The sequence below is a fragment of the Naegleria gruberi genome (genome assembly GCF_000004985.1).
Source record: "Naegleria gruberi genomic scaffold NAEGRscaffold_26, whole genome shotgun sequence".
In the NCBI taxonomy this organism is placed as follows: Eukaryota; Heterolobosea; class Eutetramitea; order Acrasida; family Naegleriidae; genus Naegleria; species Naegleria gruberi.
In genome coordinates, this window is record NW_003163301.1 from 205,030 (window position 1) to 226,283 (window position 21,254).

Here is a 21,254-nt window from a genome sequence, read left to right on the forward strand (position 1 = left end):
GGGTTTAGTTTTAATATTTCGAATAAAAACCTTAAACTATTTTCGAATATTTTAGAAATAATTATTATAAAGCATCAGAAAGAAAAAACCTCACATTTTTTTTGAATCAGTGAAGACAGAAATATCTCTCAATAGCCTCATTCCAACACCCATAAGAAAATGTTCTGACATGTGAAATAACAAGTCAGCACTCAAAAAACAACTTTAAAAAAAAATGGCAACTTGGTCATCAGGTTTATTTGACTGTGTTGATGATACAAACTCGTGCATGTATTCATTTGTTTGTACTCCTTGTGCAATGGCAAATGCTAAATCACATGTTGATGGATCTTTTTGGATTTTCAATTGTTTGATATCAACTTTCATTCCATGTATTGCTTCACCTGCTTATAGACATACAATTAGAAGTAGTTACGGAATCAAGGTTTGTGTTATTCTTCTTGTTACATTCCGATAGAAATTTTAATTTTTATTCGAATGTTGTTTTTTATTCGAAATTTGTGTGATGGAAATTTGTATTTAAATATATTATAGGGAAATATTACTAATGATTGTGCTACTGGAGTGATTTGTTCGTGTTGTTCAACAGCTCAACTTTTGAGAGAAGCTCAAGGTTAGTAGTTTGATGAAATATTTATTTATTCGAAAATTTGGATAAACTAATGTAATGCGATGTTGTTTTTTTGGATATAGCAAGAGGACCAAGTACATATTCCATGTTCTAATTTGATGATGTTTTGAATATTATAATAAATTTATTTTATTAAAGTTTAGTTTTCACCATTTTGGAAATAATTAGAACGATATTTAGGTTTTGAAAAGGAAATATAAATTGGCAGAGGTATTTGATTTAGAAAACTCTTTATTTCAAAATTGTTGTTTCTTCAAAAAGGTTTACAAAACATGTGATATTACATTCCATTACTACTTATTGAACTTGCAGTGTTTCCACTACTTGCACTACTACTTGCACCATCTGATTGATTCTTCAATGCAACTCTATAGGCCAAGTGTAACCAAGGAGTGTAGAGATTCTCACCACTCATTGAGCTCAATTCAAAGTAGAGCATATTGTTGGTGAAGAGTTTGATTCTGGAACCACCATAGGAATGAAGGAATTGAGTGATTCTTTCGTTGGATATTTTAGGTTCCAGATCAGATTTCAATCCACAAACGAACACGTAAATATCCTCATTTTGTAAGCACTTTTCAAATAGATTTCTATTTTCTAACAAGTTAAGCTCTGGTGATTTGGTTGCTTGTTGTTTGAAAATGTACTTGTCGAATAGCTGTAACATATCATCGAATGATTCTGGTCTACTCAAATCAAAACAGAGCATGATTGCTTTGCAAACTTTCAAATAGAGTGGAATTAAATTAAGGAATCTTTTCATACCAGAAGTGTCCCATACACTCAGAGAAATGATTGGATTGTACCTTGTCATGATATAGCTGTCAGCCTCTGATGAAATTGAATCATCATCTTCCTGAATTTCTGCTGTACCCGTTGGTGTTGGCAAATTAACTTTCACATGTTTCATCAAGTAGGTAGCGCCAATAGTTGATTCAATATATTCAATCTTTTTCACTCGACTTCTATGTTCTACTGTATCTAAATGATTTGAGATGGCCTCCTTCAACATGTAGACCCAAGAGGATTTTCCAGAGGTAGAATCACCAATGAGACAGACCTTAATTTCGATCATACTCAATCGATATTCTAAACTTTGTGTATTTACATTGTTATGGAATGCACAATAGTTCATCCATGGTCCATTTCTATAACCCTTATAGATGGATTTATAGATATTCTTCCAACTACTTAGAACCATGGTTGTTTTTTCCTGTGAGAATGGTGAACTCTCTATCAACTCTCTGAGGGTAATGTGATCGATGAAGGATGATCCTTGTTTCTTCTCTCTGTCATCAAAGGTTTCAGCAAATTCTGAACTGCTACTCAAATCTGACATACTCAAGTTATTGAGATTGTATGGATAGCTAATCCACAACAATGGATGTTCTGTCCAAATGTAGTGGAAAGATCTGCTGACACGACTCAGGTCAATCAAATCTGGAGCTGATAGATAGGATAATATGTGGAACATGATTTCATATGGTACGCTCTCTTCGAGTTGACTCAATGAAATCGATCTTTTACCAAAATCACAATTATCCTTCCATCCACCATATTCAAAACGAGCATTTAACACTTTTGAATAGCATTCTCTTCTACATTCTCGAGGGGATTTTGGGATCTTCTTTTCTGATGATTTCAAATCGTGTGGGCTGGTCTTCTTTTCTGATGAGGGTGTTGGAGTTTTTGGAGTGGTAGTAGAGGGGTTAAGAGTTGTGGAGATTGCAGAATCAGATCGAAGGGGAGTAATTGGAGTGGGATTATAATTTGAATTCATGGAAGGAGAAAGAAGGTATGAATTCTGTTGAGTGGAAGAAGAAGGAGATTGAGAGGAACCAAACATGAGGAATGCTCTTCCTCTTGGTCTTTGAAAAGAATTTGGGGAGGACAGGTAATTGGAAGAGGCGATTGAAGTGGAAGGAGAGCCGAGTGTGGTATTGGCCAAAGACGACATGATCATTGTTTCATTTGAGATTACAGTGGAGGAGGTTGTCAAGGTGGTACTCACAAGAGAGGGCATTGTAGTGGCTGAGGCACCTGTTGTTTCTACAGTGGAAGTGCTACAGCTTGGTGATATTCCTTTTTTACCCATGATCTCTCGTTTCTCATCAGAATTGGATTGAATTTGTCGGGGTGATGATTTGGTTGGTTGCTCGCAATGTATAAAATAATCGTCGTCTATTATTTGTGGATCTGATTCCTCTTCATACTCATCATCATTATATTGAGCTATGAAGGGAATTACTGTTTTTGGAGGAGAGAGTCTCTTATTCACAACAACTGATTCAAACATTGAGAAGGCAATTTCATAAAATTGTGGATCATTTTCTGGATCCAAATGTATGGTCCAATCAAAGTTTTCCTTTTCAAAATATGAATCAATCAATTGATGCATTCTTCTATTATAATAGTCGTAGTGAGATTTTGGATACAGGCTCAAACATTGGTGATCAGCGTGATGATGCACAATTTCACCAATATCATTTTTAGAAATTATAGCACTATCATCCATGTGGCTTCTCAAATAATTCCTCGAAGTTCTGAATGATGTAAAAACCCCAGCACTTGAATCAACTCCTGTTCTACTTGTTGTTACATCTGTATCTTCTTCTCCAATCAGATCTTGTCCAAAGTCCCTTCTTGAAAAAGAAGTGGCCAGCAAAGTCAACCCAGGACCTCCTTTCTTTTTAATTTCTCTTCTCTTTGATTGGATATCCATTCCACTACTCGTTGTTGGTGTAGATTGTTGTTCATTCACTAGTCCTCTATTTTCATTATTCGTTGATGATAACATGTTGATTCCTTGAGGAGTTGAAGGTTGTTGTTGTGGTGAATTATTCATCCCTGTTGCTTGATTTTTTCTGTACATTTGATTAACTCGTAAGCTTCCATAATATGATCCTTTAGAAGGACTATTGGCTGATGAATTTAACTGATCATTGTTCATAATGATCGGTGATGAAGATGGATTATTGGAAGGATGGGGTGTTGGTATCGATGAAACTTCTTTACTTTCATCATCCTGGGAATTTGAACCAGAAAGTGCTGATGATCCGTGTTGTCCCATTTCTAATAATTTCGAATAAACTTTCCAATACTCTGAATTTCAATGAAAAATCTAACTAATAATACACAATACAATATTATTGCAAATATAAAACACTCGTGTCACTATTAAACAATATATTGTAATCCCTTGTTCCGTCTTGTTCTTTAGCTTTCCAAACAAGAACAAATATTCAAACTCTATCTTAACCAACAACAATATCTCAAAAGTGTTGAATATTATTATTGCTTAACTAAATATTAATGTTAATATTAATAATATTTAATGATGATGATGGTGATCGGGGCAGCAAATAAACGCAGAAGAAGAAAAACCAAACGCGCGCTGCTGTGGCGGTAAAAGAAAATTCTGTGTTTTCTTTCGAGTCGCTTTGCGTTCGTGCACAGAGTTCGAAGGTGAGCGCTTTTTTTTTTTTCAGTTTCGTTATGGACAAGACATTTGATGCTGGCTGGTGAAATAATTGATCAAATGTTTCTTGGTTTGCCTTAGTGTTGACAAATTTGATTAATCTGACTGTGTGAGGCTTGGAGGAAAAAGAAAGATATTGGTGCACTTGGCAGAAGGGTTTGATTCGATTGTTGAGGTTATTGGTGAAATGTGGCATTATGAATGGGAGCAAGATGATGTGATTTAATTGATAGAATTAAACATGCCAATAGTTGCTGGAGTATACATATGTTGTTCAGTCTCTATTGCTAGTTTGTATTGTTTTGAACATGATGTAATGGCAAATAAGCAATGATGGGCACCAGTACTGGTGCTTTACCATCTACATTAGTAATCACATGTGCTGTTGCTTACTCATGTAATTTCATCAATCGTTGGGTGTATAATACATGTTACATGTAAATGAATTAATTATGGCTTAATACTATGTTATTGGTTGTTTATTGATTTTTTTGTTGAATGTGGGCATCTATGCCATGTGCATGTTTGAGTAATGTTGTGTGGAGAGTATACACTCTTGCAAATTGATGCGTTTCATTGAACTGGAGTTTTTTCAAAAATGTTCAAAATAGGATGACTCAAATATCAAAGTTTGCTCAATTGTAAATCATTGAGAGCATTGGGATTCTAAATCAACTGATTATTAAGGGTCAAAATTGTACAAATAAGAACAATAATGGAATTTTTGAAAATGCAACGAATTTAACAACGTTTCAAAACGCATGTAATGATTCAAGTGCTTGACCATGCTCACCAAATTTTCAAAGCCCATAATAAAAGAATTAAGCCTTTGTTGAAACGCTCTTTCCATGTGTTTCTGTCTCATTTACAACCCATTTTTAATTTGAATGTGAAGCAGGGGTTCCCGAGTGGTCAAAGGGGGTAGACTCAAGTTCTACTGCGCAAGCTTCGTGGGTTCAAATCCCACCTTCTGCAATTTTGTTTTTGATTTTTCTGCTTGTCCTTTTTTTAATATTTAAATATTATCCGATAGTATTTGTTGTAGCCTATATATCATGTTTGAATGAAACCATGAAGATATATGTTCATCGAGAAAATAGCCTCAGATTGAATACCTTCAGATTTGCCCTATTTTTTCAGCAAAAACAAAATCATCCCTTTAATACCAAACTCTTCAGAATTTCAAAACATGTGTTTTTATCGATCAACCTTCATGCACAACATGAACAATTCTATGAGTGTAACATTCAACAAAAAAATACAGAGATATTAATGTAACAAGGAACCATTCGATGATCTTGTAAAAACCACGAATTTCCTTTCCATATTTATACCTGTGAAAAAACAAAAGTGGAATGAATTGATCAAAAGAGAAAATTAGAAGCCTAAATGATAAATCTCACACAATAACCACAACAACAAAAAAATGAATTCATACGAAAGTTTAAAAACTATTCGAATCCCTGTGGAGGTGAAGAAGCACGTTTCTCATGGATCAACAGCTTCTACCAACACATCACTAGAAGATCAAATAGTTCACCAACTAATGAATTACAGTGAAGATGCCGTTGTAAAGGGCTACCTTTCCCTCCACGTGCCACTTCCACCTAATCTTGTAAATTATTCGAAAGATTTCTCAACCGATCCACAAACTTTAGAACAATTCATGAGTGATTCCAATCCAAGAATTGAAACTTGTAAGCCACGCCATCAAGATAGACAACACCAACATGAAATTAAGAGAGTTTCTGCATCGATCAAGAGCCAAGTTGAAAAACAAAGTCAACCAGAAAACAAGGTTGACAAAAGTCAATGGATTGCCAGGGCAATGAAGAGAAATCCACATATATTGGCTTTATTGGAAAGGTCTCGTCCACTGAATAATCAACCATCCCTATCAATGATCAAACCAAGACAATCATCAACAAATTCTAGTCAACCGACAAGTGAAACTAATTCTCCAAGAAGTACTGCCTCTCCAACAGTTGCCACTGATCACAATCCAGGAGGAACTGTTAATATGGATCTACTCTCTTCAAAGGGAAGAGATTCAATGAAGTCATCACTCACAGAATCACCAAACTCTAGCTCTCATAATTTGCTCAAGTACATGTCAGCTGTTCAAGTTGACCAACAGATTGTGACCAATATTGAAGAAAAGAAGAGCATTTTAGACTATTCCACCTTCTTGGGAACTGTTGAAAATAAGGAAGTTCTCCCTCGTGAAGGATTACTTCAAATCATTTATCAATTCATGGCTCAGAAAGGTTATTACAATACCATTAAGGAAATGGAAAAGGAAACTGGTATAAAATATAATGGTTTCAGATCTGAGAAGGCTTCTAATAGGGATACTCTGATGGAAACTCTACTAAGTCTCGGAATTCAAGATGCTGAAAATCCATATCAATTACCACCTTCAGATTTTGTGAATGTTAACAAAGATAGTGAGATTCCAACGGCAAGCATTCATCATCATTACGATCCAAAGTTCGTCAAGGAAATGCAAATACCATTGTGGGAAGAGTTAGCTCAATCTGATGAAGATTCAATTGTAATGGAGGGAAAGGAAGTCAAAGCAGCAACCCTTAATAGACTGATTGAAATGGTGACAAGCACTGAAGCAGATACCAAGATTGGAATTCAAAGTTTCTTGGTGACTTATCGTTCTTTCACTGATCCTGGAATTCTTTTGAAGAAATTATGTGAAAGATATCAAGTTCCAAATCGTATTCCATCCAGTGAGAGAATTCAGATCCAATTGAGAACTAGTGCTGTTTTCATCAAATGGATTGAAGATTACTTCTCATGGGATTGGAATGATAACATGATTTATGAATTCTTGCTATTCATTGACAAGTATATTATGAAAGATAAGAAAATTGTGGGAGACAAACTCAAACAGAAATTAGCTCAAAAATTAGTTTTCAAGAGTAAGGACAATACTCTGGTATTTAGTGAACAGTTTATTTATCCAGAGGTTCCAAAAAATGTATTCTCTTCCAAGTTATCTATTTGGGATATTAAGGATGAAGAGTTGGCAAAGCAATTGACATTTATGGATCATAACATTTATAGAAATATTGAACCACATGAATTGTTGGATTGTGCTTGGTCAAAGGCAAATCTTAGACATAGAGCAAAGAATATTCTTCAATCCATTTCGTATGTAGAAACCCTATCAAATTGGTTAGAATGTCAAATTGTAAGAGAAGAATCTTTGAGAGAAAGAAAGATGAAACTTTCCAGATTGATGAAACTTGCCATTCTCATGAACAAGCTCAACAATTTCAATTCTCTAATGGCACTGTCTTCCACCTTCAACAAATCCTCAGTACATCGTCTCAAATTTACAATTGCAGAAATAGACGAAACTCTAAAAAAGGAATTTGATGAAGCCATTGCCATTGTCGATCCAAAGAAACAGAAAAACTATTCCACTCTTCGTAATCACATCAAGAAAGTTGCCAAACCTCCACTAAATGTCTTCCTAGGAGTTTATCAAACCGATCTCATCATGATTGAGGAAGGAAATCCTGATTTCACATCCAATTCCAATGAAAGAACATTAATTAATTGGAAGAAGAGAAGATTAGTAGCAACTACCATATCAGAAGTGATGGATTTCAAGAATCCACCGTATAACATTAGACCAGTTCAACAAATTCAAGAATTATTGAGGACAACTTTTGAAAATCATGACATTACTGATGTGTATGATATTTCAATGCAAGTTGAGCCTAGAAATACTGTTAGAAAAGAAGATTTAGTTCCATAAATGTTTCAAAATAAACATGCTTTACAATTTATTGGAAAGAGTTTCATTTTGTAAAGAATTTCAAAAATAACTGTAGAAGAAAGAGAACTTGTTGTAAACATGCATAAATAGAGTGATCAAAGAGGTGCATACCAAGTTATTATAATGTCCCTTCACCTCATAGAGATTTCCAATTTAGTAATGATTACAATTTTCAAAGAAAATCATTTCCCAAAAATAATAGAAACGAATGTGCCATTCTTTTTTTGCGATTCTATCAATGTTCTATTTCTTTGCATTGTTCCTAATTGTTCTCTTCACAAAAACATTCTTAAAGATTAGTTTGGCTATTCGAAATTAATCAATCAAAAAATTGTTCACAACCAAGATGCAACCATTCGGTGTGGACAGAACAAACGTCAAGAAAATTGCATATCTGATTGGCTGTTTGTTTCTTCTACTTTCTTTCATTGTAGAATCATCACATGCAAAATCCTATTCAATTAAATCACTTTCGTCCGAAGTTTACATTCGTGGTGGAGGTGACTGTGCTTTGGATATTGTAGAATATTTCGATTATGAATTCGTTGGATCTTATTCAAGGATTGGAAGAGTTCTTTGGTCCAGAATTCAATATGCATATGATGTTTCTGTAACTTTACTTTCGAATAATGCAACGTATAGTATGAGGACATCTATTGAAACAATTAATTACTATGATTATATTGTCATGTATTTGAGTCCTTCAACTCCACCAACTGAAACTACAAGAATTTCATTCAAACTTTCGTATACAATTGTACCAAACACGTATTCTTCAAAATTTATCACCAAATTCATTAATATTGGTGGATTTAATGAAACAAGATATGATATTGATTATTATTATAACAATGCAGAATCACCTATTGAAACACTCATTTCCACTTTCATCTTTAGTCCAACAATTTCCTTCAGAAAATATCCTCAACCTGATTCTTTCGAATATGGAATGGCGGTCGATAATAGAACTGTTCGAAACCTCAACAAGAATGTTTCAATCCTCTATTCAACAGTCAACTTTCTTCCATCCACTTTACAATTCGATAATTGCTCCACAATAGTTGACATGAAATATCCAACTCCCGCCAAATCTTCCCGCCAATCAGGAACTACCTTAATACCATTCGAAATATTTGCAATTGTTGCAGGATCATTGGCAGGTTTTATTTGTATCGTTCTTGCAATTGGTTGTGGAATTGCTTCAAAATATAAGAATCAAGAGACGAAACATCTCAGTTGGTTTGAGTATCTAAAGAAAGGTGCATGTTGTACATTATTTGGTGGTGGTGGTGGAGGTGGAAATAATGGTGGAGGAGATGATAGAGGATCAACTGGATATACTTCATTTAATGATAATGATTGTTCGAATTCTAATTCGAATAATTGGGATTCTGGTGGTGGTGGAGGAGGCGGTAATGATTCGGGAAATAATTGGGGAGGATCTGGATTTGCTGATTAGAAAATTCAATAAATATCTCAATTAAATTGTAATGATTTTTCCTTGTGTTTCTTATTCTTCTTTGAAAGATGACATGTGACTTTAGTCAAAAAAAATGCATCTAGACCAAGACATGGACATTCCCTCTATCTCTTCTCCTTCTTCAACTCAAGCAGCCTCCACATTCCTAGGATCTCTTCCCGATCCTAATGCAATGACCAGAAAATCAGTGCTGGCCATTGTGAAAGGAAAATTCACATCTTGCACAAAACATCTTCAGAGAACAATAATACAAAACGAAAGGACGAGGAAATTTATTCGAAAATCGAAAGAATTTATTGAATTTGCTGGCGAATTTTCAAGAAAGGACTTGTTGGAGATTGTGTGGAAAAAGTGGAAATTGGCAGTTTTGTGTTTTTTATTTGGAATATTAATTGGATTCTTCTTTTTGAGTCATGACACAAGAGTTGAGGAGGATTTGACAGATGCCAGAATGAAAAATACTCTTTCATTTCCTTTACCTGATGGATTTGATGAAAAGAAAACGACACAGGATAATTTTGACCTGTTGAGACATTTTTACTTGTCCTATTCGAGACATTTGTTGAATTATGAAGGCGGACATTTGGATGTTTTTGATACATCTGTGAAATCAATTAAGGATATTGAACCATCACTATTATTTAAGAATTTTACATTGAAAAGTAAGCCAGTTGTTTTGAAAGAGTTTGGAATTGGTTGGAGAGCTAAAAGAGAATGGTACAAGGTTGACTATTTGAAGAGTTACAAACAGGAGGAAATGTACAGTGTAGAAAAGAACAAGAATGGAATTTTCCATGAATTGAATATTGAGAATGCTAAATTTGAAATGATGGTAAGTTGGAAATCACAAGATTGAATTTACTGAAACGATGAAAGAATTTCAAAAAATTTGTGGAACAATCAGTCAAATACAAGTTGCTTCTCTCGGTTGACCTTTCAAAGTTACCACATTTACAGCATGACATTCCAAAATGGCCAACTGTTGTTTCAAATGGTTTCTACACTCACATCTCCACTCATTCTCTCATTACCACTGGAAAAACAACTAGATTGTTAAAATCGAGTAAGTAATCTTTCTACTCCAAATTATTGAATCAATTTTAATAGATAATTACGAAACTATTCAATGCCAAATCGTTGGAAAGTCTGAACTACTTTTATTCGATCCATTCCAAGTTGATTTGTAAGTAGAATTTCAACTAGAATTTCACACAACAAATTATTAACAAGACTTTATCCACATGAAAGTTATCCTAATCATGTCCGATTCAATCCATACAGTCCAGATGAGAAGAAGTACCCTCTCTCTCGATTTGCACGACCTCTCAAAACCCAATTGAGTGAAGGTGATTGTCTCTTTATTCCATCCTATTGGTTCTATTCAGTTCAATCAAATTCTGATTTGGGATCCAATCATCTCAATCCATCTGATTTTAATATTGTTGTTGAATATTACTATTCGACCATTAGCAATGCTCACAAAGTCTCATATGAATCAATTCTCAGAGGCCAATAATCATTCTTGTAATATACTCTATATTTGGAAATTTACCAAACCATCCAAATTTCCAAAATAGACAATTTCCATTCCACCCCTATAAATTTCCATTCAAATTTCCAATACACTGCCACTTTACTTTATAAAAAACTCCAAAAATCAAATTAAAATGGTCAAGACAGATCACATTAAATACATTGATGACTACGATAAGAAACATGCACCAACAGATCATGTTTTCCACCCCACCACAAAGAGAGAACTTCGTCGAATGAAACAATCTCAAAGTTTGTGGGGAAATATTGGGGAAACACTCACAAGCACATTGAAGAATGTTCCACTTGTGGGAGAACAAGTGGAATCTCAACAGAAAATGTGGGAAGAATCCAACTTGAAACAGGAAAGATTGAAAGGTGATAATAATATTGGATGGGGTGGCATTACACTTGAAGATACAGTGTTTAATAAGTTGTTTAATGAGACTGAATATTAGATTTTTAAACATTTCCTAATTTGTAAATAAACTTATTTCAAATAATTGAATTCATATAAAATAAAAAGTTGATTTATTATTTACATTAAATTTGTGGAGTGTATAATCTGATACACTTTCCACCCGTATTCATAGAATATTGATTATAAACTCTCGAAATTGTACTCAAATACTCCAACGAATCAGAATCATTCACAAAGAAACCAACAGTGTGAATCTTTGGCACAACAATCATATTTCTCTTAAATCTACCAAGCTGTGATCCAACATTGAATGCAGGAACCTCTACCTCAGTAACCTTACCAACCAAATAGAGAGCACTCTTTGGATTGGCATCTTGTTGAAACATGTCAATCAGATTTTCCATAAAGTCTACTGTAGAAGCCTGTTCATATTCAAGAGAATCAATTGCAACCAATGCCTTCCTAATATTTTCACTTGTTGCTTGAACGAGTTGTTGTCCAAAAACACTGTCAAATTTGGAAGTAAGGAAAACCAAGCCAAACTTTTGATGAGATTTCAATCTTCTCAAGGCATGGATTGTGGCCAGCTTGAGTGCTTCAAAGCTAGAAGTGTTGGAATACTTGCTCAATGGTTTTGGAGATTCAACGTGCTCATTACCAATGGCCAAAACAACGACATCTTCATCCAAATCTTCATAGACACAATCTGGAACAAAGCTATCCAACAAGAGAGATGCCTTTCTAGCAAGTCTTGCATCAATTCCAAATATCTTGAGAGAAATACTGTGTCTCCTCTCTCGTGTCAAATTGTTAATTTTCTGCTTGATTTGACTCAAGAGCGCCATCTTTTCTTCACTTTTTTCTGTCAATTTGTTGATAAATTCTGGAACATCATCCACATGTATTCTGGCCATTCTATTGATGAGTTGATTTCTCCACTTTTCCTTATATTCTAAATAGTCAAATGAGGAAAGTATGGTAAGTATGTCTGACCAATGTATCAGAGCTTGTTCATCATACATGAATGAATTCAACAGCTTATCCCTCAACTCTTGACTCTGAACCTTTTCAAATTTTGTTAAAAGTCTTGATATCCTTTCAGAGGGTATCGTTATTTGATGATTACAAGCTTCATAGAGTACATCCTCAACTGGGTTCACACTCAACACTCTTCCCTTGCATGTAGTAGGGCTGAAAAAAACAACCAACATGATGAATACAAGTAAGAAGCTAATGTTTGTTATTGTGGACATTTTTTCAATGTTTGTTAATTATTGCGATGGCTAGAGAAGAGCCAATTTCACAACGACATTCAGTGACAAACAAGCAACAATGTTGTGGCAAGCTGAATGGCCCATATTAAGAAGTTTTGAACTTCTCAAACTGAAATTTTGTTTGGTCATTTAGAGAACAACTCTTCCCATGTAAGGATTGTTGTTGCATTGGAGTCTCATTTAGGATGTGTTTTCTTCCTTTCTGTTTGGGCTACAATATGGATCAAATGGTCTCATTATATTGATGAATAATCATTAAGGAAGAGAGAATATGGGGACATCACTTCACTCAGTTAAAATTCAGTTTTATAAGGGTATCTAAAAGTGGTACTCCTAAGAGTTGGCTCATCATAGCCGACTGATTAAGGGTACTACACAATAATCCTCACACAAGATGATGTACTGTTGTGGATTGTGATGAAAATTACATGAGTAATTTGAATGATGCTAATAATAGTATTGATTGTGGTAAAAAGCGAAAGTGGTACCACTTGTGAATTTTTATCGCTTCAACATATTTCAATACTTGTCTTTTTGCATAATGTAGATATTATTCAATACATGTTATTCAATTCCGTTGTTGTGTGTATCATCATTTCTCTCAATTCAACATTTTCACTTGATGATTGGCGTGTTTGTTGATTGGTTTTATCACAGCAGCAAATAAGCGAAAAGAACGTGCGCTACTTAAAAAAAGAATATTTCCATGCATTGTTTTGCTTTCCACTATTATCCTTCGTCAACAACAACAACATCCTTTGCAACAAGAAGAAATTCGCTTTTTAATCAACAAGAAGAAACAAACAATTACTTGTTTTAAACGTTGTTATCCAATCCACAATTGCTTTAGTAGTATTATTTAATTTTAGTTTCTTTCCGTAAATATGAAAGTCTCATTATCCAACAACAACAACAACAAGGCTTCCTCTTCTACAAGCACTTCAAGTAATGCCTCTTGTTATAGCTGTGGGAATGTTAATTCAATTAATAATAGACACACCACAAGCCATTCAACAAATTCTCTCAATCCCATTCAAACTACTACTGCTCCACAAACAGTGTGTTGTGCAAAATTGGTTTCTCCTGTTGTTGATGCATCATCTTTATTGACAAGCAATAACAAGCAATCCTCACAAACTACCAACACTACATCAACAATAGATATTGCTGCTCGTAAGGAGGATAATAGTGATAGGGCCATTGCTGGTATTCTTGGTTCTACTAATAATAATCAAAAGAATCAACAACCAACACTTTACTATTCCGTATTTAAATTACATGAAAGTGTCGACTCTCCAACCACAAATATGTTACTAGAGAATGGAAAATTGTTGTATTCACCAACAACAGCAACAAGTATTGTGATTAAATCCTCGTTTTCAACAATGACTAGTAATATTACTAGTAATAATAATAATACTAACAACAAACCTTGTAATAATAATAATAGTAATATTAATAATAGTAATTCTATTAAACAAAGAAGAATGAATGATTCTACTTGTAGTGAATCAAACCTTAAAATTGTACAACAACGTTCAACTAGTAATAGTTCTTCTGACGAAGATGATACAACAGCACTCTCGGGAGATTCTAATTACTTTGACCCTTGTAATGAGGAAGACTTGGAATCGGAAGAAACCTCTGATAATTCTGATGAAGAAGAGGAAGACGAAGAGGATGAAGAGGAAGATGAAGAAGAGGAAGACGATGAAGCCGAGGAAGATGATGACGATGACTATTTCGATGCTGGTTCCGAAGATGATGAGCAAGACGAAGAGGATGAAGAAAACTCAAATCAATTCTGGTTTGGTATTGAGGAACCGTGTCATGTCTCTCGAGTCCTTCAATTATATTGTAATTTCTTTAGATTGAATGCTGGAAGAGGAGCAAATAGTAGACTTCCTATTCAATTTATTGGTAAAATATGCAGAGCTATAATGAGTAATGATTTATTTAATATTGACAATTCTGTTCGAACATTTGATATTGTTGATATTTATGAAAGGACATCTAATTTACAGTATGGAGCTGTTCATCGAAAATTAAAAACAGTATATGTGGAAACACATTATGATAATGAAGGATTACCTAGGAAGTTTAGAAAGAGAAAGTCAGAAGATTTTCCAGATAAATCTGAATACCTAAAATCTAGTTGGCTTTACTCGTTTCCAATATATGGAACCTCTGAAGAATATCATTATGAAAGTTCCCTTGTAGATAAAAGCGAAGAGATTGGATATGCAGACTTGCTTAATAGAAGTCTCCAAAAGTTTAATTGTAAATGTAAAGAAATTGCAGGCAGTCCGAATGACAGTCAATTCATGTATACACCATGTCAACAAGATGATGACGATGATGATTGTGATTCAGATTCTGATAATTCCGACTATGAAGGAGAAGATAGCTCCATACCTAATTATATGAAAGATTTAATTCCACATTTATCAGGGCGTGGGTATTTGGATACTGATATTTGTTATGGTTACTTTGAAGATGATAAGTGATGAGTGTCACTTTACTAACTTATTACACACTACAAATAATAAATTTATTGTAGTTTCTTGATAAATAGATTTCCCTCTGTGATTTGTAGCAGCTTTTTGTCTTGAGGTGGAAGGGCTTTGAGCATTGAGGTAAATTTATCTTGCTCTTTTTCAGTTTCTAACATGAGTTTTCTCATGTTTGCATCAATATTGAGAGATTTCTCGTCAATGAGGGACAGTATCTTATTTTCGGTGAGTGTTGTAATCAATCTTGGTTCTTGTAATAGTTTATCGAGAATTGATTGGAGGGGTGAAGAAGAATCGGTCAAGGAGCAAGAGGCAAATGGACCAATCACATTTAAGGCGAGATACTCGGAAAATTTGTGGATTTGAGTAATGTCGTTGCTATTCAATGCGGATATCATCCAAGAGAGAAAGTTGTTAATTCTCAACGTGAGAGGAGGTGAAGAGTTAGTCAATTGACAAAATATTGCAAGTGGAAGGTTTTGAGAGAGAATTTCCTCAACCAAGTGAGTAATATTTGAATTGTTGGTCATATGATTGGAATAAATTTCCATCCATTTTCTTATAATTGAAATGATGTTAGCTTTGGAGGAGGCAGATATGTACTTGGAATGTATTAGGACCTTAATAGTTGAAATGTATTCTTTTGAGCGCTTGGGAGTAAAGAGAACATTGTATCCGTGTGTAGAAAGAGTGTACAATAATACAAGAGGATCCAACAATATTTCATCAATGGTAGGAGTAGTTGTAGTGGTGAATGAATGATTGCTACTACCATCACAATTATTGCAACAATAAGCAAGTAAAACGTCAGTCATTTCTGCCAAATAATTCGCATCTACTAAGGGTATCAGCAAGTCTGGATAGTTAATCAAGCAGTAGCTTAATAGCTTGTAAAAGAGGCTCAAAATTCCAATGTGGGTATTTATCATATATTCTCCGAAAATATTGGATCGTCCGAAATCAAATGGTAATGCCAACAGATTTACAATTCTTCCAAAATGGCATTGTATCAATTCGCTTCTGAATAACGAGCTTACTGTTGTGCAGTTGATAATACACTGCAGAGTGGAGGCAACGATTCCTCTCAACGAGGGTGATTCTTTGATTGATCTCATTATTATTTCATCCAACAAGTTGGACACTACTCGCTTAATAAATTGTTTGATTTGAGGGTGTGTAAACTTTTCAAAATCTTGCACAGATTTCACACAATATAGGATATTGATAAATATCTCCCTCAATAGATCTTGTCTTTGAATTCCCACTCCAACAATCAGATAGAAATCTATAGTAATTAATGTATTTACAATGGCCAACTCCTTCTCCACATCTTCAAAATTGTCATTGATTCCAATTTGATTTGCGCATCTGCAATGCAAATCCATCAGAACATTTATCACTTGCAATATTTTCACACGAACAGCATCAGGTGGCTGCAAAACACTACCATTATTTACAACAATTAAACAATCCAACAATCTCCGTATTAATTTGTTTCTCTCCACACGTCCAAACTCAATCCTTTCATACGATGGTGCAATCTCCTCATTCTCCTCCACTAAACCTGAACGAATCATCAAACCATTGCAAAATTCCAACATTTCCTCACAAATCTCCTCTTGTGCAGACCACCACTCTTGTGGTGATGCTACAAATTCCTGCACAGCTGTAAACACACCAACCTCCATAGCAGACAACATTTCAACAAACCTGGCCTCTTCAATATCGGTGAATTGGTTGGTTGTTGTTGCTGCTGCTGATTTGGTCCCAACAAATCGGTTCGGTGTTTGGTGCGACATTGTAGTAGCAACCATGATGATAGACAGCAGAGAAAAAGGCGGGTTGACTTGGTATTTTTTTAAACAACGGCAACAAACACAACTAAGGCTTTTTTCGTTTCAAAAAAAAAACAACACACACTAAAAAATGGATCTTATTAATAATTCCACTCCTAAGGTTGAAGGAAGCATGGGTTTGATTGTCCTCATCCTCAACATTTTATTCCCAGGTTGGGGTACAGTTATTGCTGCTATCGTACGTGTTTTTTAAGAATGTTATTAACTTTTTAATCTCAATTATTTTTTTTTGCTTAATACACAAAACAGCTCACTGCTGAAAAGGAAAAGATGATGCCAACTTTGATTGTCGGTATTCTCCAATTCGTCTTGACCTCCTTCTTGATTGGTTGGTTCTGGTCTATTTGGTGGGGTTTCAAGATCTATCAGTAAGTTTTTTTAACATAACAAAATTTGAATTTAACCATTATTACTTTAACAGAATTTCGTAAGTTTACTAGGAATTTAACAATTTTGACATTGTAATTTTACTAATTAACATTTTTGAAATTAATTTCATGACTTGCAGTTCTGCTCAATAAATTTGAACAATGTTCTAAATATATTTTGAACTAAAATTATCAATTCTGTGAAAATGATTTCTAATTCAATCAAAATTAAATAATAAATTTATTTAATTATTTAAAAAATATGCCCAAATTTCCCAACTTTATTCCAGACCTTCAATTCGCTCGTTTCAATGATAGGAAAATTATCAATTGGTTTCCTGGTCACATGGCCAAAGCAACCAAACAAATCAAGGAAAAATTAAAATACATTGATTTTGTTATTGAAGTGAGAGATGCTCGTGTTCCGATATCATCAAAAAACAAGACCATCAATGAAATATTTATTCACAAAAAACGATTAATTCTCTTTAATAAGTGTGACTTGATTTCCAAGGAGCATCAGGAACAAATTAAAAAGTATTTTTCTAGTGAAAGTTCCAGTGCAACAATTGAAGGACCGAAAGTATTGGGAACTTTATTCACCAGTGCAAAACAAGGACTCAATGTAAATAAGATTGTACAAGAATGTTTACACAATAAGAATATTGAAGTGGCTCCGAAAAAGTTTAAAACCATTCCATATACTTTTTTAATTGCTGGTGTTCCTAATGTTGGTAAATCGAGTATTATTAACAAGTTGATTGAAAAAAAGAAGGCTAAGGAAGGTGCACTTCCAGGTGTGACAAGAGGAATGGGTTTCTTCCCAATGAAAACAAGAGAAAATTGTCTTTTATTGGATACACCAGGTATTTTCCAACCTGATATTGAAACAAATGAACAAGGATTTAAGCTTTCACTAATTAATGCACTTCCAGATCATTTATTTGGTGGAGATAGTGCAGCTGGAGGTAATGCAACAGATTTGACACCTCTCATTGATTATATGCTTTTTCAATTGAATAGAAATGAATGTTATGATTATGTTGAAATTTTAGGATTGAAAGGACCAACAAAGAATATTGATGACTTGCTATTGGCAGCGTGTAAAAAATGGAAAATGTTCACTTCTGGAGGAGAACCAGATCTCAATAAGGCACTCTCTCATCTTTTGTTTTGGTTTAGAACTGGGAAATTAGGACAAGTAGTGTTGGATTGTGAATTATTGGAACAATCTCGTCTTAACAGTGAAATAGTAGTGGACTCTTTAAAGATGGGAAAGAACTCTTCATTAGAACCAAGTTCATAATCTAATGAACCTTCTGTGCGAGTGGTAAAACTAAGAGGTGATTTTGGACAAGAGTTTTTGGACTACCACATGTAGCTGGTAATTATTGGTGCTGTCCATAATATATTTCAAAATTCCAATGATGGACTCAAAGCTATCCTTGTTTGGCACTTCAATTTTCGAATAAATAATTTCGAGTTTTGTGATGAATTGTTTTTGTATTGCCTCATCACCAATGAGATGAATATCCTTTTTGATTTCCGAATAAATTTCATTAGCTGGCAATGGTTTTCTTTTACAATGAGAATCATTTCTCTTCTGTGCTAAAATATTTGAAATAATTTTACGTTTTGCCAGAGACTCCTCAACACTTGGTTCATTCGAGTCATTAAAAATTGTATTAGCCTTGACAATTTTCGAGTCCTTTTGATCGGAAATCCAAATTTCATCCAAATCATCATGTTCCATCTCCCTTCGTCTCTTGATGCCATTATTATTAAAACTATTGCTACTGGGTGATGAATAGACTAGTTGATCGTCAGCCATTTCGGAATCATTATCAGACATCATGAAGGTTTCATCTTGTTGCATTTTTTTCTCTAAAATAATGGATTGTAAACTCTAACGATTTATTGTTTAACCTGTTCCTTCTTTCCAAGACCAAGAAGAGACATTACGAAGGCAATGAAAGCAAAGAACCAAGCAAATGCATCTTGTTGTTGTGGTGTTGAGGTGTCTTGTTGTTGGAGTGTTTGATCCTTCTTGGCTTGTTTCTTCTTCTTAATGAACTCTGGCACTTCAATAACATCTCTATCAACTGAGATTCTGTTAATATGTCCTTCAATATTTTCAGAATCAATAACTTCAAATTGACTGCTATTGGATAATAGAGAAGGTATAGCATCAACAATACCAATACTCTTTACATTTTCACAATAGTCCGAGTAGATTAAATTGGATTCACTATCGACAATGTAGAATCGTCTCAACAATTTCTTACTGGAAGCTTTGAGAATGGCTTCATCTTCATAGGCAATACGTGTCACTAATCCTTCAATAATATTCTTCTTGACAAGTTCAATAATAAATTCATCAGAATTTTTAACAGACTCTATTGTTTGAACGACACCACTAATAACACCACTCAAAACAATTTCCATAAGTTCAGATTCATCTTGTACTTTCTTTTCCTCAAGTTGTAGTTCAATATTGGTATTTAAAAAACATTTCACTCTCTTTTCCTTTCTATTCACTTTCCAAATATAATTCTTTTCAAATGATTTTTCCAATGTATTTTCAAGCTCATCAATCAAAGAATCAATGTTTTTACCAACTTTCAGCTTGACGTGATATGGAAGGACACACAAATATTCCTTTAAACTGTTTGATGATATTGCTGACTTTTCAGTGAAAGAAACTGTCAAATCTTGTCTTTGTTTTCCGTTTTCAAACACAAATCCCTGAGGGACAAGTCCACTTGCTTCATCCTTTTGCAAATTGACAAAATAAATTTGAGAACCTTCCTCAGATTGTATACTTTCAATGCTTCTCACATAAAGAGCAATCACATCACTCAATCTTTCCTTTACATTATACGAAAAATCCTTCAAATAAAAACCAGAAATCCTCACATTAGATGGCAATGATTGTTGAAGAATTTGTACTTGTTTTTGAAACCACTCCGATGATACATTAGAGAAGGAACTTTTAGCCTTTTCCGATTCGAGAGAAGATATGAGAGAAATAGTATGATGAAGAATTTCTTGATCTTCTTCCTCTTGTTTGTACCCGATCGAAAGAAGCAAACCAATATCAAAGTTTTCTTGTTGATCAACTCGCTTTTTTAAATTACTCAAAAAATCAACAGATGTATTCAAGGCTTTTTGACTCATTTTTTTTAATAATTTTTAATAAATTAAATATTATTTAATATTATTTAAAATTAATAATGCAATATATTACAGTAACAAATTAATTATCAATAATTGAGACTTTCAATTTGTGTAACTCATCAAGTCTCCCTTCATTCTCAACCAACTTTACAAAGTCAACCAATTTGAACTGATCCAAAAGAACTGTTCTCGTTTCATTAAACTTTTCTGTATAGTACTTGAGTTTTTCCTCTTCATCCAAACTCAACATTTCAATTTTAAATTCAACAAGAGCCAATTTCTTTTCCATTAAATTCGATTCTAATGATGGTGAAGATGATGAGGAGGAGGAATGAGAGTTTGTGGCTCCGTTTTCATTACGTGTGGCAATTGGTGTATCAACTCTTCTTGCTCGGAATGGTCCGTAGGGAATCAAATCTCTGTATGATGCTGATGACATTTTTTTTGATAGTAAATTTTTGTAATGGGTTCATAACCCGCTAAAATATTTCCACGTAAATATTTTTATTTTTTCATTAATTTTTTCGCACTTTTGTTAACAAAAATTCAAGTCAAACTTTATTGATTTTCGTTAATAATTAACAAAAAAAACGAAATAAAAACGTAAACGTTTGTTGGGAAAAAAATTTCAAATTTACAGGTAAATTAACGCTAAATTTTATCGTAAATTATTGACGATTTTTCAATAATGTTTAACGTTAAATATTATTGAAAAATGTATCAA

The 21,254-nt window shown here is 33.9% G+C and overlaps 11 protein-coding genes and 1 non-coding gene across 12 annotated transcripts; 8 read left to right on the top strand and 4 right to left on the bottom strand.

Annotated features, from left to right (window-relative positions):
* Window positions 1–848: 848 nt before the first annotated feature.
* Window positions 849–3,701, bottom strand: NAEGRDRAFT_58150 (rab family small GTPase; the record flags this gene model as incomplete). The annotated part of the gene is made up of 1 exon (XM_002676782.1): window positions 849–3,701. One exon carries the CDS (start codon window positions 3,699–3,701, stop codon window positions 912–914), a length of 2,790 nt encoding a protein of 929 aa, XP_002676828.1. The 3' UTR covers window positions 849–911.
* A 1,302-nt stretch (window positions 3,702–5,003) lies between these two features.
* NAEGRDRAFT_t339 lies at window positions 5,004–5,084 on the top strand. Its single transcript has one exon. It is a non-coding gene; the product is annotated as a tRNA-Leu (tRNA).
* Window positions 5,085–5,535: 451 nt separating this feature from the next.
* On the top strand, window positions 5,536–7,918 carry NAEGRDRAFT_58151 (rasGEF domain-containing protein; the record flags this gene model as incomplete). The annotated part of the gene is made up of 1 exon (XM_002676682.1): window positions 5,536–7,918. The coding sequence occupies one exon, from the start codon at window positions 5,536–5,538 to the stop codon at window positions 7,885–7,887; it is 2,352 nt and encodes a 783-aa protein (XP_002676728.1). The 3' UTR covers window positions 7,888–7,918.
* Window positions 7,919–8,254: 336 nt separating this feature from the next.
* NAEGRDRAFT_68020 (uncharacterized protein) lies at window positions 8,255–9,367 on the top strand (the record flags this gene model as incomplete). The annotated part of the gene is made up of 1 exon (XM_002676683.1): window positions 8,255–9,367. One exon carries the CDS (start codon window positions 8,255–8,257, stop codon window positions 9,365–9,367), a length of 1,113 nt encoding a protein of 370 aa, XP_002676729.1.
* A 98-nt stretch (window positions 9,368–9,465) lies between these two features.
* Window positions 9,466–11,007, top strand: NAEGRDRAFT_58152 (uncharacterized protein). The gene is made up of 4 exons (XM_002676684.1): window positions 9,466–10,220; window positions 10,265–10,451; window positions 10,496–10,571; window positions 10,619–11,007. Exons 1-4 carry the CDS (start codon window positions 9,480–9,482, stop codon window positions 10,902–10,904), a joined length of 1,290 nt encoding a protein of 429 aa, XP_002676730.1. The 5' UTR covers window positions 9,466–9,479; the 3' UTR covers window positions 10,905–11,007.
* Window positions 11,008–11,055: 48 nt separating this feature from the next.
* Window positions 11,056–11,379, top strand: NAEGRDRAFT_68022 (uncharacterized protein; the record flags this gene model as incomplete). Its single annotated transcript, XM_002676685.1, has 1 exon — window positions 11,056–11,379. The coding sequence occupies one exon, from the start codon at window positions 11,056–11,058 to the stop codon at window positions 11,377–11,379; it is 324 nt and encodes a 107-aa protein (XP_002676731.1).
* Window positions 11,380–11,464: 85 nt separating this feature from the next.
* NAEGRDRAFT_68023 (uncharacterized protein) lies at window positions 11,465–12,595 on the bottom strand (the record flags this gene model as incomplete). The annotated part of the gene is made up of 1 exon (XM_002676783.1): window positions 11,465–12,595. One exon carries the CDS (start codon window positions 12,593–12,595, stop codon window positions 11,465–11,467), a length of 1,131 nt encoding a protein of 376 aa, XP_002676829.1.
* A 905-nt stretch (window positions 12,596–13,500) lies between these two features.
* On the top strand, window positions 13,501–15,123 carry NAEGRDRAFT_49374 (uncharacterized protein; the record flags this gene model as incomplete). Its single annotated transcript, XM_002676686.1, has 1 exon — window positions 13,501–15,123. One exon carries the CDS (start codon window positions 13,501–13,503, stop codon window positions 15,121–15,123), a length of 1,623 nt encoding a protein of 540 aa, XP_002676732.1.
* Window positions 15,124–17,097: 1,974 nt separating this feature from the next.
* Window positions 17,098–17,357, top strand: NAEGRDRAFT_33832 (uncharacterized protein; the record flags this gene model as incomplete). The annotated part of the gene is made up of 2 exons (XM_002676687.1): window positions 17,098–17,169; window positions 17,235–17,357. The coding sequence occupies 2 exons, from the start codon at window positions 17,098–17,100 to the stop codon at window positions 17,355–17,357; spliced, it is 195 nt and encodes a 64-aa protein (XP_002676733.1).
* Window positions 17,358–17,615: 258 nt separating this feature from the next.
* NAEGRDRAFT_68025 (uncharacterized protein) lies at window positions 17,616–18,659 on the top strand (the record flags this gene model as incomplete). The annotated part of the gene is made up of 1 exon (XM_002676688.1): window positions 17,616–18,659. One exon carries the CDS (start codon window positions 17,616–17,618, stop codon window positions 18,657–18,659), a length of 1,044 nt encoding a protein of 347 aa, XP_002676734.1.
* A 608-nt stretch (window positions 18,660–19,267) lies between these two features.
* On the bottom strand, window positions 19,268–20,530 carry NAEGRDRAFT_49376 (uncharacterized protein; the record flags this gene model as incomplete). Its single annotated transcript, XM_002676784.1, has 1 exon — window positions 19,268–20,530. One exon carries the CDS (start codon window positions 20,528–20,530, stop codon window positions 19,268–19,270), a length of 1,263 nt encoding a protein of 420 aa, XP_002676830.1.
* A 79-nt stretch (window positions 20,531–20,609) lies between these two features.
* NAEGRDRAFT_68027 (uncharacterized protein) lies at window positions 20,610–20,969 on the bottom strand (the record flags this gene model as incomplete). The annotated part of the gene is made up of 1 exon (XM_002676785.1): window positions 20,610–20,969. One exon carries the CDS (start codon window positions 20,967–20,969, stop codon window positions 20,610–20,612), a length of 360 nt encoding a protein of 119 aa, XP_002676831.1.
* Window positions 20,970–21,254: the final 285 nt, after the last annotated feature.